This window comes from Dendropsophus ebraccatus, chromosome 9 (assembly GCF_027789765.1).
Source record: "Dendropsophus ebraccatus isolate aDenEbr1 chromosome 9, aDenEbr1.pat, whole genome shotgun sequence".
NCBI lineage: Eukaryota > Metazoa > Chordata > Amphibia > Anura > Hylidae > Dendropsophus > Dendropsophus ebraccatus.
Genome location: NC_091462.1, coordinates 54,077,002 through 54,092,251, shown reverse-complemented (window position 1 = coordinate 54,092,251; position 15,250 = coordinate 54,077,002). Strand labels below are relative to the sequence as shown.

The window sequence follows — 15,250 nt, the reverse complement described above, 5'->3', positions numbered from 1 at the left end:
GTCTTTGTCATGCTCTGCCTACCAATGTCGGACATTTCTAGTCATGTGACATGTTGCATTGTCTTTCTGGAAGTTTTTTTTTTTTTTTATAATTTACAGGTACACTTTAAAATGTTAATGTAATTTGTAAAAACTTTTGGCGTCATCCAGACATGCCAAAAGTTGAGATCACACTAGGTCTGACTCCTGAGCCCCATTCCGATCATAAGTTGTAGCTGGTCGAGGTGTGCAGCCACTAGCTTTACTTTCTGTCTGGAGACCGAATCTGTCTGAATACACAAGTAAGGCTCCATAGTTTATAATGTCACCTGTGAGCTTCTCTCCGCTGACACCACCTTTCCTCTTGTCAATAATGTTTAATAGTATAAATTGCAGAATAAAAAATATTGGCACTAAAGGCCCAAAGAGTCATACAATTACAATACAATGTCTAGTGGTGATTTGTTATAAATCATTTATTGAATATCAGCATTAATGGTATGCTTTTATATGCCTCATATATAAACCATACATACAAGGCTTTCTTTCAGTGATGGATATCACATGTATGTGATATGCCACATATCAATCTGCAGTCTTCTAGTTGTTGAATATTTGATGAATCCAGTAAATGGTTTATTATATCCATTACTTTCAAGAAGTTCAAAAGTTAGGCCACATTCACACATACGATGTTCTGTCCGCAACTGTGGGCACGCAACAGTGGACGGAACAAAAGGACCAATGTTATTCAATTGTTCTGTTCACACGTCCGTCTGGGGCAGCGATCCATGCAGCAAAAAAATAGGACCTGCTGTAATGCGGACCGCATTTTGCAGCACCGATCGCCATGCTAATGAAGTGTCAATATAGAGCTCTGTGAAGCCTACAGATGCACATTCGTGGTGTGGTCTGCAGCTGCAGGTCCACAGTCGCAGACCACAGTCGCAGACCTTAAGGGGTTATCCAGTGAAGATCTTTTTCTTTCAAGTTAACTTAAGTCATATAGATTTGTAATTTACTTCTATTAAAAACGTCTTCCCATACCTATTAGCTGCTGCGTGTCCTGCAGGAAATGTTGTTTTATTTGACACAGTGCTCTCTGCTGGAGATATCTGCTTTACTGGTGGTGCATTGATAACCCCTGACAACTGCATGGAGCTCTGCACATTTCCCTACTTGGCAGCTGGAGAACAGAGGTCAGAGGTTATCAGTGAAGTGAAGCAGAGATCTCTGTCTTCTGCTTGTTAACCCTTTTTTTGTGTTGCAGCAGGTAAGTAAACATTGGGTCACTTACACACTGCAGTACATAAGGGATTAAGCACAAGGACACACGCTCTTACCTTCTCCCCGGGCCCCCTCCTGCACGGGCCCCATAGCAACGGCTTACCCTGCCTCTAAGGTAGCTACGCCACTGTGTCCAGAACCGGAGAGGGTTTTTATGGGAATTACAATAGAAAACTTCTCCTACTCTGGACAGTTCCTGTCTCGGCCAGAGATGTCAGCAGTGAGCACTGTATCAGACTGAGAATAAAACAACATTTCCTGCAGGACATTTAGTAGATAATAAGTATGGGAAGACTTAAGCTTTTTTAATAGAAGTAAATTACAAATCTATATAACTTTCTGATATCAGTTGATTTAAAAGAAAAATATTCTCGCTGGACAACCCCTTTAGTTTTAGCATATACTGAAGATGTGATCTGTTGGTGTTTGAACATCTCTCATCCTGTGTATATATGGCTGCATGGTGCAATCTTCTGCCTGGCCAGCTCTCCAAGCTACCTGTCATCCCTGGGGGGATGGGATCTTCCAGCAAGACAATGTGACATGTCAAAGGGCTAGAAATGTCTGACATTGTTTGGAAGAGCATGGCCAAGACTTTGCTACTGCTGTATGCAAATTCACATGGTCTAGCAGCAAACTCAAAATGAATATGAGGAAACTCTATGGTAATATGTGGGGCCTCTAATAGTATTAGCTGTAACTGTTTGTCCTGTGGTTCTGCTTGTCTAAGGACCATGTCATAAATCATTCTCAGGCTCCTCATACATTTCATTAATGGATTACTATTATTAATCTATTATATAAGTAATGTAGATACAGGGGTACCTTGGTTTAAGAGTAACTTGGATTAAACTGTTAACTGTTTTGCAAGAAGAGCTCACAGTTTTTCAAAATTGTTACTTGGTTTAAGAGCATTGCTTCGGTGTAAGAGCTCCCTGTAATGGGTGGTAGGGTGAGTCAGGGAGGGACATGGTCTGCATAGCCAGGTCTACAGTACTGTACTCTGACCCAGGAAGTCTCCCTCACCTGATGGGACTTGCATCAGTGGATAGGAATGTGGAGGTAATCTCTTCATACCTGTAACCCTTCGCTTGCTGGACAGAGTGCTGCATGAATGTGCCCACATCTGTCCTGCTCATTCCTTCATGCTCCCTGCAGTCTCTGTCCGCTTTTGTGTTTCCCATCCTCTCCATTTCTGCTATAATGTGCCTGCACTCAGCCATTCACACTGCTGCTATAATGTGTCTGCACTCACACTCAGCCATTCACACTGCTGTATAGAAAAGTCTCTGTCACTTTCCTCCTGCACAGCTCTGTGATTCTCACTTCCTGATTGGTCCATGCTAAACACACCCCCTACCCCATTGCTGTCATGTGACCACACAGACTTCTGACAGCAGCCCTGCTTCTCTATTTTAGCCTGTTGTACTACGCTACTGCATTATGGGGATCTGCAGTTCCATCCTGTATCTACAAACTGCTGCTGTTTTTCCAGGTTTATCCACTTACTATACATTATACTCCACATGCTGATTGCTATACTGTACAGTAACTTATAACATAATTAGCTGTTTCTAAATGTTTGTTTTACATGTTATTCAAAACATAAAAAATCATTATCTTTTTGTGGTGGGGAACCAATTGTCTGCATTTCAATTATCTCTTAAGGGAAAATTTGCTTTGTTTTAAGAGTGATTTGGATTACAAGCGCAGTCCCGGAACGAATTATGCTCATAATCCAAAGCACCACTGTATTGGTAATCAGCTCTTGGATGTGTCAAAACTGAGTTCTTGACTACTTCTTGGTTTATAAATGGCAATGACATGGCACTAGGATGGAGGGGGGGGGAGGCGCGGGCCCGGGCCCGTTGAGCTGTCTAAAATATTAATGTTCACAATTACCATATCTGCAATTGCTGGGATTCTTATTCAAGGGGAGAAAGAGCCACATGTGACTACCCAATTAACACAATGTAAAGTTAGTACAGTGGCACATTAGGTATGAACTACTTGTTTCTGTGTAAAACCAATTAAGAATTATTCCTTGACAATCATTTTCCAGTAAATTTGACAGGCACTAAATATGGCTGTGGAGAAGGCGGCTGTGGATCCTGTACTGTGATGGTATCTCATGTCCACCCTGTTTCCAAGAAAATCATGTATCCAGTTTATTAGTACAGTACATATTATAGGTCACACGCTACAGATATAGCATATCCCTCATGCTATAGTAAGGTGGAGACATCTAGTGGTAGTATTGAGAAAACACTAGTTGGTACACAACTGTTACATGAGGCCCATTGCAGTTCCAGAATGTTATTCAGGATTAGGTGGTGAATGATACAGCAATATAAAAAAATCTAGTATGCCGTATCATAAAGAAAAAGATAGCAAAATAAAAATATGGATATATACAATTATAACATACAATATATTCTTATAAATCCTTAACAGACTCTAGTCATTATTCAGCCAATGCCTGTCTATTGCCCATCTGTGCTCTATATGGTGCAGCAGTCACTACAGTGGAAGGGATTGGAAGCACAACAAGCAGATTACACCCAGTACAGGTGAGACATTCTGCCATTTTTATCTGTCCACTTTATAAATGCTATATATTTAATATATGCAATGCACAGTAACATAGATTTAAACACCCTGTAAAGGGTCTGTCCCATCAGAAAATTATATTCACTGTAGATATAATAAAAATTAACAATTTTTGCCATTTACAAGTTTTGAGCAATGATCTCGTGAATAGTCATGACATCTACTTACATAGTAGATGCCACCTAGAGTTTAAAGCGTATAAAAACAAGCATGACCACTTAATAAGCTGAATGAAGATGGACGCACATGCTCAGACCCCACAGACAGGTTTTTCTCTCTGCTCACTGCAAAGAAGCAAATAGAGAAAACTTCCTGAAAAAGTCTGGTGGCGAAACGTACATAGGGACAACTTGGGACGCTGCAATAAGATGGGTGAGTGTGGGCTTTAATTTATGCTTACAAGTGACTTAATGCACTATGGCACTTTACATATAGTTAAAGACTGCATATAGAGATAGATGGTTTAGTAACATAGTAATCCCATACCTCATAGACTCAATTCCCATCAATTGTGTCAGTGTTTTATATATTTTTTACTTTTTTATTGTGATCACTTTTTTAACCAACTAGGAAAGGTTTTTATAAAGTTTTTTCTGTACATGTGATTCCAAAATGTTTGTGTATGCGGAAAAAAAGACTAATTTTAATTTCTGAACTATACCCATATGTTCTTTCTGTTGTGTACCTATTATCTTGATGGGTTGTTCGCGAGTACAATTTGGTGACACCTAGTGATGAATTTAATTTGTACAATACCCCTATACACTGGTGGTTTTATATATTTATTTCTATCACTAAATCCCAAACCTTTTTGAGTGTTTTTAAATATAAAAGAAACCGTAGTGGCACTCGCCTTTATGAACACCTTATTTTTTGGTTTGCACAAAATAAAGAGCCTGTAAAAGCATCAAAAGGCTGAGTGCAGCCACTGTTCCTTTTATTATATTTGTTGCACTGTCCCTGAAGATTTAGCGAGCACCACCCAGCTTTCCCAACAAAGTCTCCAGAATACCCCTTAGAGGTCAAAAGTCCACAACACAATGGGGCACCACTATGCCCCTAAAGTACTGAGTAAAGACATGTGATAAGGACAACAAAGCCATTAAAGCGACTCTGTACCCACAATCTGACCCCCCCCCCCCCCCCCAAACCACTTGTACCGTCAGATAGCTGCTTTTAACCCAAGATCTGTCCTGCGATCCGTTTTGCAGGTGATGCAGTTATTGTCCTAAAAACAACTTTTAAACTTGCAGCTTTGTGTCAAATTGGCATGGCCTACAGTGTGTGTGCCCAAGCCTTGCACCACCTCTCCGTCCCTCCTATCCACCCTCCTCATCATTAGGAATGCCCTGGGCAGGATTTTTCCTATTCATCACTTGCCTGAACACTGCACATGAGCCTTTTCAATCCAACACATGTGCAGTGTTCCCACAGATGAATAGAAGACATTCTGCCCAAGGCATTCCTAATAATAAAGAGGACGGGAAGGAGGGACGGAGAGACGGTGCAAGCTTTGGGCACACACACTCTAGGGCACGCTAATTTGACACAGGGCTGCAAGTTTAAAAGTTGTTTTTTAGCACAATAACTGCATCACCTGGCAAACGGACTCCAGGACATATCTTGGGTTAAAAGAAGCTGTCCGAAGGTACAAGCGGTTTGGGGGGGGCGTCAGATTGTGGGTACAGAGTCACTTTAATGGCTTTTTTGTCCTTATTACATGTCTTTACCCAGTACTCAAGTGGTTTGGGGGGTCAGATTGTGGGTACAGAGTCGCTTTAAAAGAAGCTTATGGAGAGTTTCCAGAAATTTGATATGGAGATATGTTTTTTCATATAACTTTTTTCTTTTGAAACATAGGAAAGGATAGCAAAAGCTCATGGTTCTCAGTGTGGTTTCTGTAGTCCTGGAATGGTTATGTCCATGTATTCATTGCTAAGAAATCATCCAGAACCTACAATGGAACAAATATATGATGCTCTCGGAGGTATGTTCTGTAAATATAAAAAGGAAAAAGTAAGTGAATCCTTTTGAAATGACCAGTTTTGTCATTATCTAAGTCACAATTATAGACAAACACAAAACATTGGAACGTTCATGTCTTTTATTGAGCATATTAAGGAAACCTCCACATTGTAAGGAGAAAAAATAGATGAACCTCTGTGTTGACAACTTCTCCAAGAACTCTAAACATTGGAAATGGGAGCTTCACATGTTATTTGTCTATTTAATAAAGGGACATAAAGCCTGGTTACTAACAAGTCTTTATTTCTCAAGAAATAATGGGAACTATGCCCCAGTCATGCAAATGAAGACCTCAGGCGATGTCTTATAGAAATGCATGAAGCTGCCTCTCTGTGTTCCTATGTCAGTTTTCAAGTCTTTACAGGCCGCAATCTTTCATTTGGGGCACCAAATGTCACAGGCTTCCTAATGTATGTTAGCTGGGAAGGGTCATGGGAGCTTAGTGGTACTGGACATAGCTAAATATTATATCCATAGTTATATATTACTTCCTTATATTGTATTCATAACTAAATATTACTATTTAATAAATATAAATATTCCAATGAAAAAAGGCTACAAAGGCATTGCAAAAGACCTGGGTGTACACCAGTCTAAGCATAGACAGGTTTTCTATAAAGGAAAAAAAATAAAACTGGGTGCCTGTCTAAGTAGAAACTACTGTGGCCCATGTCAGGTCCATTATGATAACTTATGCAGACGATGGGGGGCGGAGCATGTTGCGGGCGCTGCAGGCATTGAATGTGGGCAAAACCCACTGTCCAATAGCTGTCCGATGTCGCAGCGACATCAGTAACATTTAGCACCTATTCATCACTGCCCACAACATGCGTCTGCCCCCCCTCGTCTGCGAAAGCATCAGCACAGATGAGATGAAATGGAGCACTGGTGTCAGGATGGTATCTCTGCGGAGCATTATGAGCCCCTCGGCTCGTGCTGTGCGTCCAAGGTGCCAAATTTCTCGTATTCTGTTTGTGTTTTGTTTTGCATTGTCTGAACACTGGTTTATCTGCTCACTTGGTTTGGTGGACTCATCCGACTGCACCTGCTGAATTCTGTCTGGCCATGTCATGGTTAATCTGTGTTTTGGTTCTGCTGTGACTGACAGGTTTTCCTGCCAGTGGATTTGTTTTGTTGTCAGGTGTCTGTGCTTGAAGATCAGGGGGATGGTCCAATTACGTTCTGGACTAGAACCCTGGCCTCCTATATAACTAACCCCAGTCTGTGCACTCATTGCTGGTTATTGACTTGTGTCTTCTGTTCTTTGCTTCTCCTGATCTTTGCCTTGTATCTTTGACCTCCCCTGCTTGCCGCCTGCCCCTGACCCTATTGCCTGTACTTTGAATACGCCTATTGGATTCTGATTTTGTACTTTTGCTGCCCGATTGGTGTGACCTGGACTGTTTACTATTCCTTATTATGTTTGTTTGTCTGTCTTGTTCTGTGTGCACCTATACTAGTGCAGGGACCGCCTTCGTGGTTGTCCACGGCTGCCTAGGGCCGTTTGAGGCAAGTAGGTAGGGACAGTTGGTGGGTTCAGTGTCAGGGCTCACTGTCTTGTCTTGTCCCTGCCGTCCGGTTCCTGACAGCTGGAGAGCAGAAAAGGTAGGATCTTTCCTGCTCTCCAGTTATCCCCTTTAATACTGTTAAGATGTTGTGGTGAGAGCTCAGGAAGGCTGCGTATGCCAAGCATCCTAGAAATATTAATGAACTGAAATGCATTTATAAGAGGGAATGTTACGAAATTCCCTCTCAATGTCACATGAATCGTATTTGTAGCTAAAGCAAACATTTGGTTGAGGTAACTTTAGCTTTAGGGGGATGTATGGGTACATGTCTTAGTCCCTGCGGCTGAATACTTACTGCACAGTAAAAAGTCACAGAACAACTTTGGTGTAACTGTGCAGTGCATGCTATGTGCAGATTTTGGGCTGTATTTTACAAAAAGCTATAGCTCAAAAATTTTATATCACTTAGAATATATTTTGGGCAATTTACAGCCAACACCGGATGGACAAAAACCAGTGAGAATGTAGCCTGACTTAGATAACAATCAGACCACTTTTCTTTTGTGTATGCAGAATGCCAGTTAATTACAAAAGTTTTTCTTACTTTTTGCTTGCAATAACTCCTGAATTGCATAACTAGCTTTATTGTCTACATCAAGCAATCAGAGTGTAGTTTCCAGATATTTTTCTGTATTTTCTCATTTTTGTTGTTCTACTTCTAGGAAATCTCTGTCGCTGTACAGGATACAGAGCAATACTTGACGGATGCAAGACATTTTGCAAGGTGAACTCTATTTCCTTCAAAGCAAGGCATGCATAGATGAACAAACTAGTTAAACATCATCTACTGCCTTAGGCTACGTTCCCACATAGTATTTTTGCTTAGTATTTTGGTCAGTATGTTGCAAGCAAACCCTGGAGTAGATTGAAAATACAGAAAGGCTCTGTTCACACACTGTTGAAATTGAAGGGATGGTCGACATTTAATGGCAAATAACGGCCATTATTTCAACTGTCGTTTTACAATAACAGCCGTTATTTGCCATTAAATGACGGCCATCCCCTCAATTTTAACTGTGTGTCAACATAGCCTTTCTATGTTTTCAATCCACACTTTGCTTGCAAAATACTGACCAAAGTACTGAGGAAAAATACTGTGTGGAACATGGCCTCAGGATGTGTTCACACACAACTTTAATTTTGTGTTAATGATGCTATTTTGCTGTGAATTTTGTAATTGCAGTAAAATAGTGCCATTTTTGCCGGCATATATGTAGCCGCGTGACCGCGTACAGGCGACGGAATTTATCCATGAGAATTCCGTAGTCTGAACCCACCCTGACTTCAAAAAATCAGTGTGTGTGGCTATGTTCACATTAAAGGACAACTCCCGCGGGACCCCCCCAAAAAAAAAAAAACACAGACACACACAGACACCATACTCACCATCTCTCCGGTGACTATCGCCACTCGATTCGCCCGCCGTCCGCCTCTCCGTCGCCGCCGTCCGCCATCCAGCGATGTGTCCGACTTCCGGGTCCAGGGGATGGAAAACGCTGCCAGTGCGCTTGGGTATTTAACCACATTACAAAGTTATATAACTTTGTAATGTGTGTTAAATGAGCAAAAAAAATTTTTTGTGGGAGTTGTCCTTTAAATTAAAAAAAAAAAAAAGAGGAAAGGCGTCTGCTTTTTCTTTCTAAAAAGATGTCTGTCATTACTACATTTTAATTGACCCCAATGCAATGCATTGAAGTCAATGAAATGAAGGCCGCCCAATGCACACAGTATTAAATAACGGACGTCAATTGTTTTCAGGCGTCTTTAGCAAACAATGGACGTTATATTTTAGTTGTTCACAGAGTTTTTCTTTTTTCATCGTCCTTTCACCGTCTTTACTGTTAAATTCAATAAACTTTTAAATTAAGGACACATCCAAAGGGCAATCAGTCCAACTGATCTACAATAATCTACCAACAGCCGTCATTGTACTGATGGGCGCCCAAACCACGTAATGACGGATTAAAAAAAATGGACAGGGAAAAATGTTGTGGGAACATAGCTCTAGTGTGTATGTGGTAGGGGATTTATCAAATGTTTTTGTGTAGGTTTTGGTGTAAAATAGTCACAATTATTTGAGTTTTGGGCAAATATTTTATTAAATGACAGTGTTGAGCAAAAAAACCTTTTTTTATACAAGATTTCTGGTGAAAGCATTGATAAATAAAGCAGTATTTTATTAAACATCTAAAATATATCTAGACTGTTAACGTTGTGTGAAAATCAACCATTTTGACAAGGGTGTGTAAATATAAGCTAAATGGGCTGGTAATATGAGGCTTACTGTGTGACCAAACAAACAGCTACTATGTGTTACTACCACACTTCTTGGTCTATGCCTCTTGTTGTCTATCCAGGAGCCAAACTGTTGTAAACTTGAACAAAAGAACAGTCGCCCTGAACATGACCAAGAAGATAATGTAAGTGTCCCAATAGCAACACTTTTACATGCTTATTACATTGCTGCCAAGTGTCCAGATAACAGTACTTTATTACGTTACCAATCCATCTGTGACATCACAATTTAAATAAAAAATGGTGTAGAAGATAGGGAGCACTGACATGTGCTGTGCCCATTGCAAAATGATATAGTTAGGAAGCGTCCTTCACTGCAGGCAGGGCCGGTCGCTGGAGGCGCGCCGATGGCGTCCCTGGCAGCCAGCCTGCTGTGTTTGGTTTTCTTTCTGATGTAGCAGCGGCCAGGGTTTCACCACCCCCGGCCAATCGGCAATAGGTGTCATGCATTAAAATGATTATAACTGACCGCTGACTTGGCCAATCAGCTGTCAGTACTGATACTTGTTCCCCTATAAGTTTCCTCCCCTGACATTATTCCCTTGTGCCTTGTGCCTTGACCTAGCATCTCATTACCGTGTTTGTTTAGTGATTCTGACCTTTGGATTTGTGACCTCGCTTTTGGATTCCGACTTTGTACTATTGTTGCCGACCCTGACTGCTGACTATTCTCTTTTTATGTGAGTTTTGTTTTGTCCTGTTTTGTGTTTTCACCTGCTTTAGGATAGGGAACGTTGCCCAGTTGGCCGCAGTTGTTTAGAGCTGTTGCGGCAAGTAGGTAGGGCTAGCTTGGGCGGGTGCCAGTTTTAGGGTTGCACTTGTCTTTGTCTCCTCAGACCCCTACCTGACAGATATAGTATTCATTTATTTAAGTGGCATTAAATCCACAGCACTGTACATATCCACATGACCAATTCCTTTAGGCTATGTTCACACTACATAAAAGTACGGCCGTTGTTGCCATCGGCAACAACAGCCGTACTTTTTGCAGAGCACAACATAACCTTATCTGATATGGGATCCCGGCCGGAGCGTATACACATTGTATACACTCCGGCCAGGATCCCATACGGGGCCGCAAATAACTGACATGTCGGTTTTCTGCGTCCGGAATTTTGTGAATTCTGGCCGCAGAAAGACCTGTCAGTTTACACAGTGAAGCGCTTCACTTGCTTCACTGTGTGCTATGGGAGGCTCTGATGCGGGCATCAGGGCTCTGTGGCCGGACGGATTATCCGACCGGTACTTAAGTACCGGCCGCGATGATCCGGGCACAGGCCGGCCATTCCGTGACCTGGCCGGGGTCACGGAACAGCCGGTCTGATACGTTGTGTGAACATAGCCTTAGAGTGTTAGTAGTACCTATAATAGTCATATTTGTATGGTTAGGTTGTCTAGTAGACAGTCAAGCATCTGACATTATTGTTCTGTAGTAGAGATGAGCGAGTAGTGAAATATTCAAAAGCGCGAAATTCGATTAGAAAAGACTGCGTTGTTCGACTATTTGTTTGAATATCGAACTCCATAAAAGTCTATGGGAGAAAAATGCTCATTTCTAGGTGACATTTAAGTCCACCATGGCACCTCAGATATTGATTACACACCTCTGGAATGTAACTAGGGAAGAATGCCTGGGTACATCTAACACACCTAAGTCGCAGTATTACGCCACTGTCACTGGTTCTCAACAATACACTCCAAACACAATATATGGCGAGAAGTGCCAGGTGTTTTACAGCTTTCAATGAGGCACAGAGGGCAATCAACTACTGCGACAATTACTAGCTAGGACAAAATGGTCAGACATAAGTCTATGCAAGATAATGTTAAGCTGCGTAACTGCCTGTCTGTGTCACTATCTGATATGCTGCTAGACAGGCTATAAACTCTTAATGGAGGAAGCAGCTATATGCTGTCTGTGCTGTGTAGTAGCTCTGATAAGAGCTTTTATGGTCTCTCCTGCCTACAATCTTCTAAAATCCATACTGCCCCTACTCGAAAACCTATCCACTCAACTACCTGCAACATGTATGCTCGATCAAAAACGAGTGTTTTGAATAGTGTAGTATTCCATCGAATTGCTACTCGATCAAATACTACTCGCTAATCTCTATTCTGTAGGTATGCAGATATAGATATTACTGGGAAAACACAAGATTAGTATCTGTTTAAATTGTTTTAATTTTTTTATTTTTTATTTTTTTGTCAGATAACTACATTACTTTTCACCAAAGAAGAGTTTTTACCATTGGACCCATCACAAGAATTAATATTTCCCCCTGAACTCATTGTAAGTTACATATATCTCAGTCTTTAGTGTAAAATATTGGAGGTAGCTATCCTATTTGTCAATGTTGGACCCACTAGTTACCCATCTGTAAACAGTGATTATTAATAATAGTTTTAGTTTAGTTGGTCATTAAATACATACCTACAATATGATATAACCATGATGGCGGATGTGCTAAGGGGATTGACAACAAGCCTGCAGCAGTCCTGGATGCACCTGACACTTCAGAAAAAGTCAGCTGAGCATAAGAGACCATTGCGGCCCATTAAACTCACTATGATTTTCACCAATCAACTGGCATAAATCATAGCTGAAATACATGCCAGCTCGGAGTTACATGTACAGAGGTACCTTAGTTTAAAAATAACTTGGATTAAGAGTTTTTTAGTTTAAGAGCTCACAGTTTTTAAAAATTGTGACTTAGTTTAAGAGCATTGCTTTGGTTTAAGAGCTCTCTGTACTGGTGGGAGCGCGAGTGGAGTCGGGGCATGGTCTGTACAGCGGGGTCTACAGCCCTGTACTCTGACCCAGGAAGTCTCCCTCACCTTCCAAATCATAGCAGATCCACTTAAGGCTGGGGCTTGCATCAGGGGACAGGACTGTGGAGGTATCTCTTCATAGCTGTAACCCCTCTCTCCCCGGACAGAGGGTGCCGCTATACTGTGCCCACTTATGTCCTGCCCATCCTGTAGCTACAAACTGCTCCTGTTTTTTCAAGTTTATGCACTTATTATATATTATACTGCACATTCTGATTGCTATACTGTAAGTAACTTATAATATAACATATTCAGCTGTTTCTACATATTTGCTTAATTTGTTTTACATGTTATTCAGAATAAAAAATCTTTATTTTGGGGTATGGAACCAATTGTCTGCATTTCAGGGAGTTCTTATGGGAAGTTTTGCTTTGGTTTTAAGAGTGGATTTGGATTACAAGCACGGTCCCGAAACGAATTATGCTCGTAATCCAAGGCACCACTGTATTTAATTACCGTAGTTTTATATGATTGTTTGTTAGGGTGGTGACCGTGACTGATAACAGTTTCTGTACAGAATATCCCTACATTATATAAATAGATAAAATGCCACTTACACAGGAAAATGTGCAAACTTTTTTTTTTCTACCCAGTTGATGACACAAAAGAAGAGCTCCCAGTCATTGGTCTTTCAAGGAGAGAAGGTGAAATGGATTACAGTTTTTAATTTGGAAGAACTCCTAGATTTAAAAGTCAAATTTCCAGAGGCCCCTCTTTTGGTTGGAAACACCAGTATAGGTGAGTAATGAACCAAAATGTAACATTTATATTATGCATTGGGCCTCAGAAGCTTTAAGCTACACCCTATACAGAACATCGCCCTAATTTTATCACTTTATCCCTGTCCCTCTCCTCTTTGGCCTTTTTTGAGGCTCTTCCAGTTTTTCCAAAATGCAGAATGCGGATGGTGTGGCTTTTTTTTGGCAAACTGTGGCATTTTTTTTTTATTTTTTTTTTTACTGTAGACATCAATGAGATTGTTCTGGTTGTCTGAAAAACACCATGGGACGTTTGGCGTTTTTTTCTGGTGTTTTTGTTACCTTTTGTGGTCCAGCAGCTAGGTCATATGATGGCAGAGGAAAAAAAGTTTAGCACACAAAAACACCTAAACCAGAAAAAAGATTATTCACACATAAAGACAAAATTGCCAGAAAAAATACAAATTCATGGAAAAAACGCATAGACCGTTTTTCTGGAGTTTTTTTGGGAAGCCTGAAAAACGCTAGACAAAAAGTGTGTGTGAGGGGCACCCTAAGAGCAGTACAGAGTGTTGCATTTACATTATAAGATTAAAGGGTGTTCCCATCACATGAAATTATCCCAAATCTACAGATGAGGGGATAACAAGCAGATCCGGACAAAATAAATGTCACACACCATGCAAGTGTGGCCTATGCTCCATTCATTCTCTATGGAAAGGATTCTCGCTGAACTGCTTGTTCAGATCAACTCATGAAATAGGAGAATACCGCTTTGCTTGCACTTTTTTTAGTTTTGCAAAAGTGTCACGTTAGTTTTGCCTTATGTCACATAAAGTAATGACATTGTAAAAATTCCTTTCACATTTTAGAAGAGTGGAAAATTTACATGGTTGTGTATAAGTTAGGATTTAGCCACAGAACCCAGCATGCATTTCATTCTTTTCTGTATATGTGTGGTAGCGCACACTTGCCTAAGCCCTAACTATAACCATTTACTGTATTTACTGCTTCCTGCAGGGCTGGAGATAAAGTACAATGGAGTTTTTCACCCAGTTATAATTTCAATTGGAAGAATTCCAGAACTACATACTGTGAAATACACAAAGGATGGTATGTACTATATACACTGTATGGCTATGTTCACACAACAACGTCTAAAATAACGGACGTCATTTTGCTGTCTGGCCTCCCCTTAGGGTACTATTACACGGAACGATTATCGCTCCATCTAATAAATACAACGATCAGCCGATGACAACGATTATCGGCTGATCGTTGATAAAGGTTTGGACCTATTTTCGTCGGACGCCGACTGCGCACCGCTACGTGTAATAGCGGGGCGCGGCCGGCGACTGAAGATATACATTATCTATCCACTTCCAGGGCTGCTGCTGTGGTCTTCTCCATGGGTCCTGCAGCAGCAGCCCTGGAACGTGGATAGGTAATGTATTTAGTTAAACAAGGGTTGCAAGGACATCGGTAACGATGTCCCTGCAGCCCTTGTTTAACGATTATCATGCTGTGTAATATGTCCAGTAAACGAGCGACAATCTAGCAGGTATTATCGGGCCCCCATCGGCTCGTGTAATACCACCCTTAGTGCAATGATGGCTGTTGGTACATTATTCTAGTTTGGGGTTACTAATTGGCCTTTGGATGTGTCTTAATTGAAAAGTCGATTGAATTTAATAGTAAAAATGGAGAAAGAACGGTGAAAAAAGACAAATTGTGTGTGAACTATTAAAAAATGTCCGCTGTTTGCAAAAGACGTCAAAATACTGATCATGACAATTATTTTCAGACGTCTGCGGTGATAACGTTTGTTATTCAATAAATTGTGTGCATTGGATATCCCTCTTTACATTGACTTCAATGCATTGCAGTCAGTTAAATTGCAGCAATAACAGATGTTTTTTTAAACAGCAAAAGCGGCCGCCTTTTCTCTATTTTTGACAT

At 40.9% G+C, this 15,250-nt stretch overlaps 1 protein-coding gene across 1 annotated transcript in view; it reads left to right on the top strand.

Annotated features, from left to right (window-relative positions):
* Window positions 1-15,250, top strand: part of LOC138801002 (aldehyde oxidase 1-like) — a 72,644-nt gene that overhangs the window by 11,858 nt on the left and 45,536 nt on the right. Inside the window, exons 3-10 of the mRNA XM_069983351.1 lie at window positions 3,329-3,425; window positions 3,728-3,836; window positions 5,737-5,863; window positions 8,132-8,193; window positions 9,827-9,889; window positions 11,974-12,054; window positions 13,187-13,331; window positions 14,312-14,404. Coding sequence (XP_069839452.1) covers window positions 3,329-3,425; window positions 3,728-3,836; window positions 5,737-5,863; window positions 8,132-8,193; window positions 9,827-9,889; window positions 11,974-12,054; window positions 13,187-13,331; window positions 14,312-14,404 — 777 coding nt within the window. The remainder of the gene's footprint in view (window positions 1-3,328; window positions 3,426-3,727; window positions 3,837-5,736; window positions 5,864-8,131; window positions 8,194-9,826; window positions 9,890-11,973; window positions 12,055-13,186; window positions 13,332-14,311; window positions 14,405-15,250) is intronic.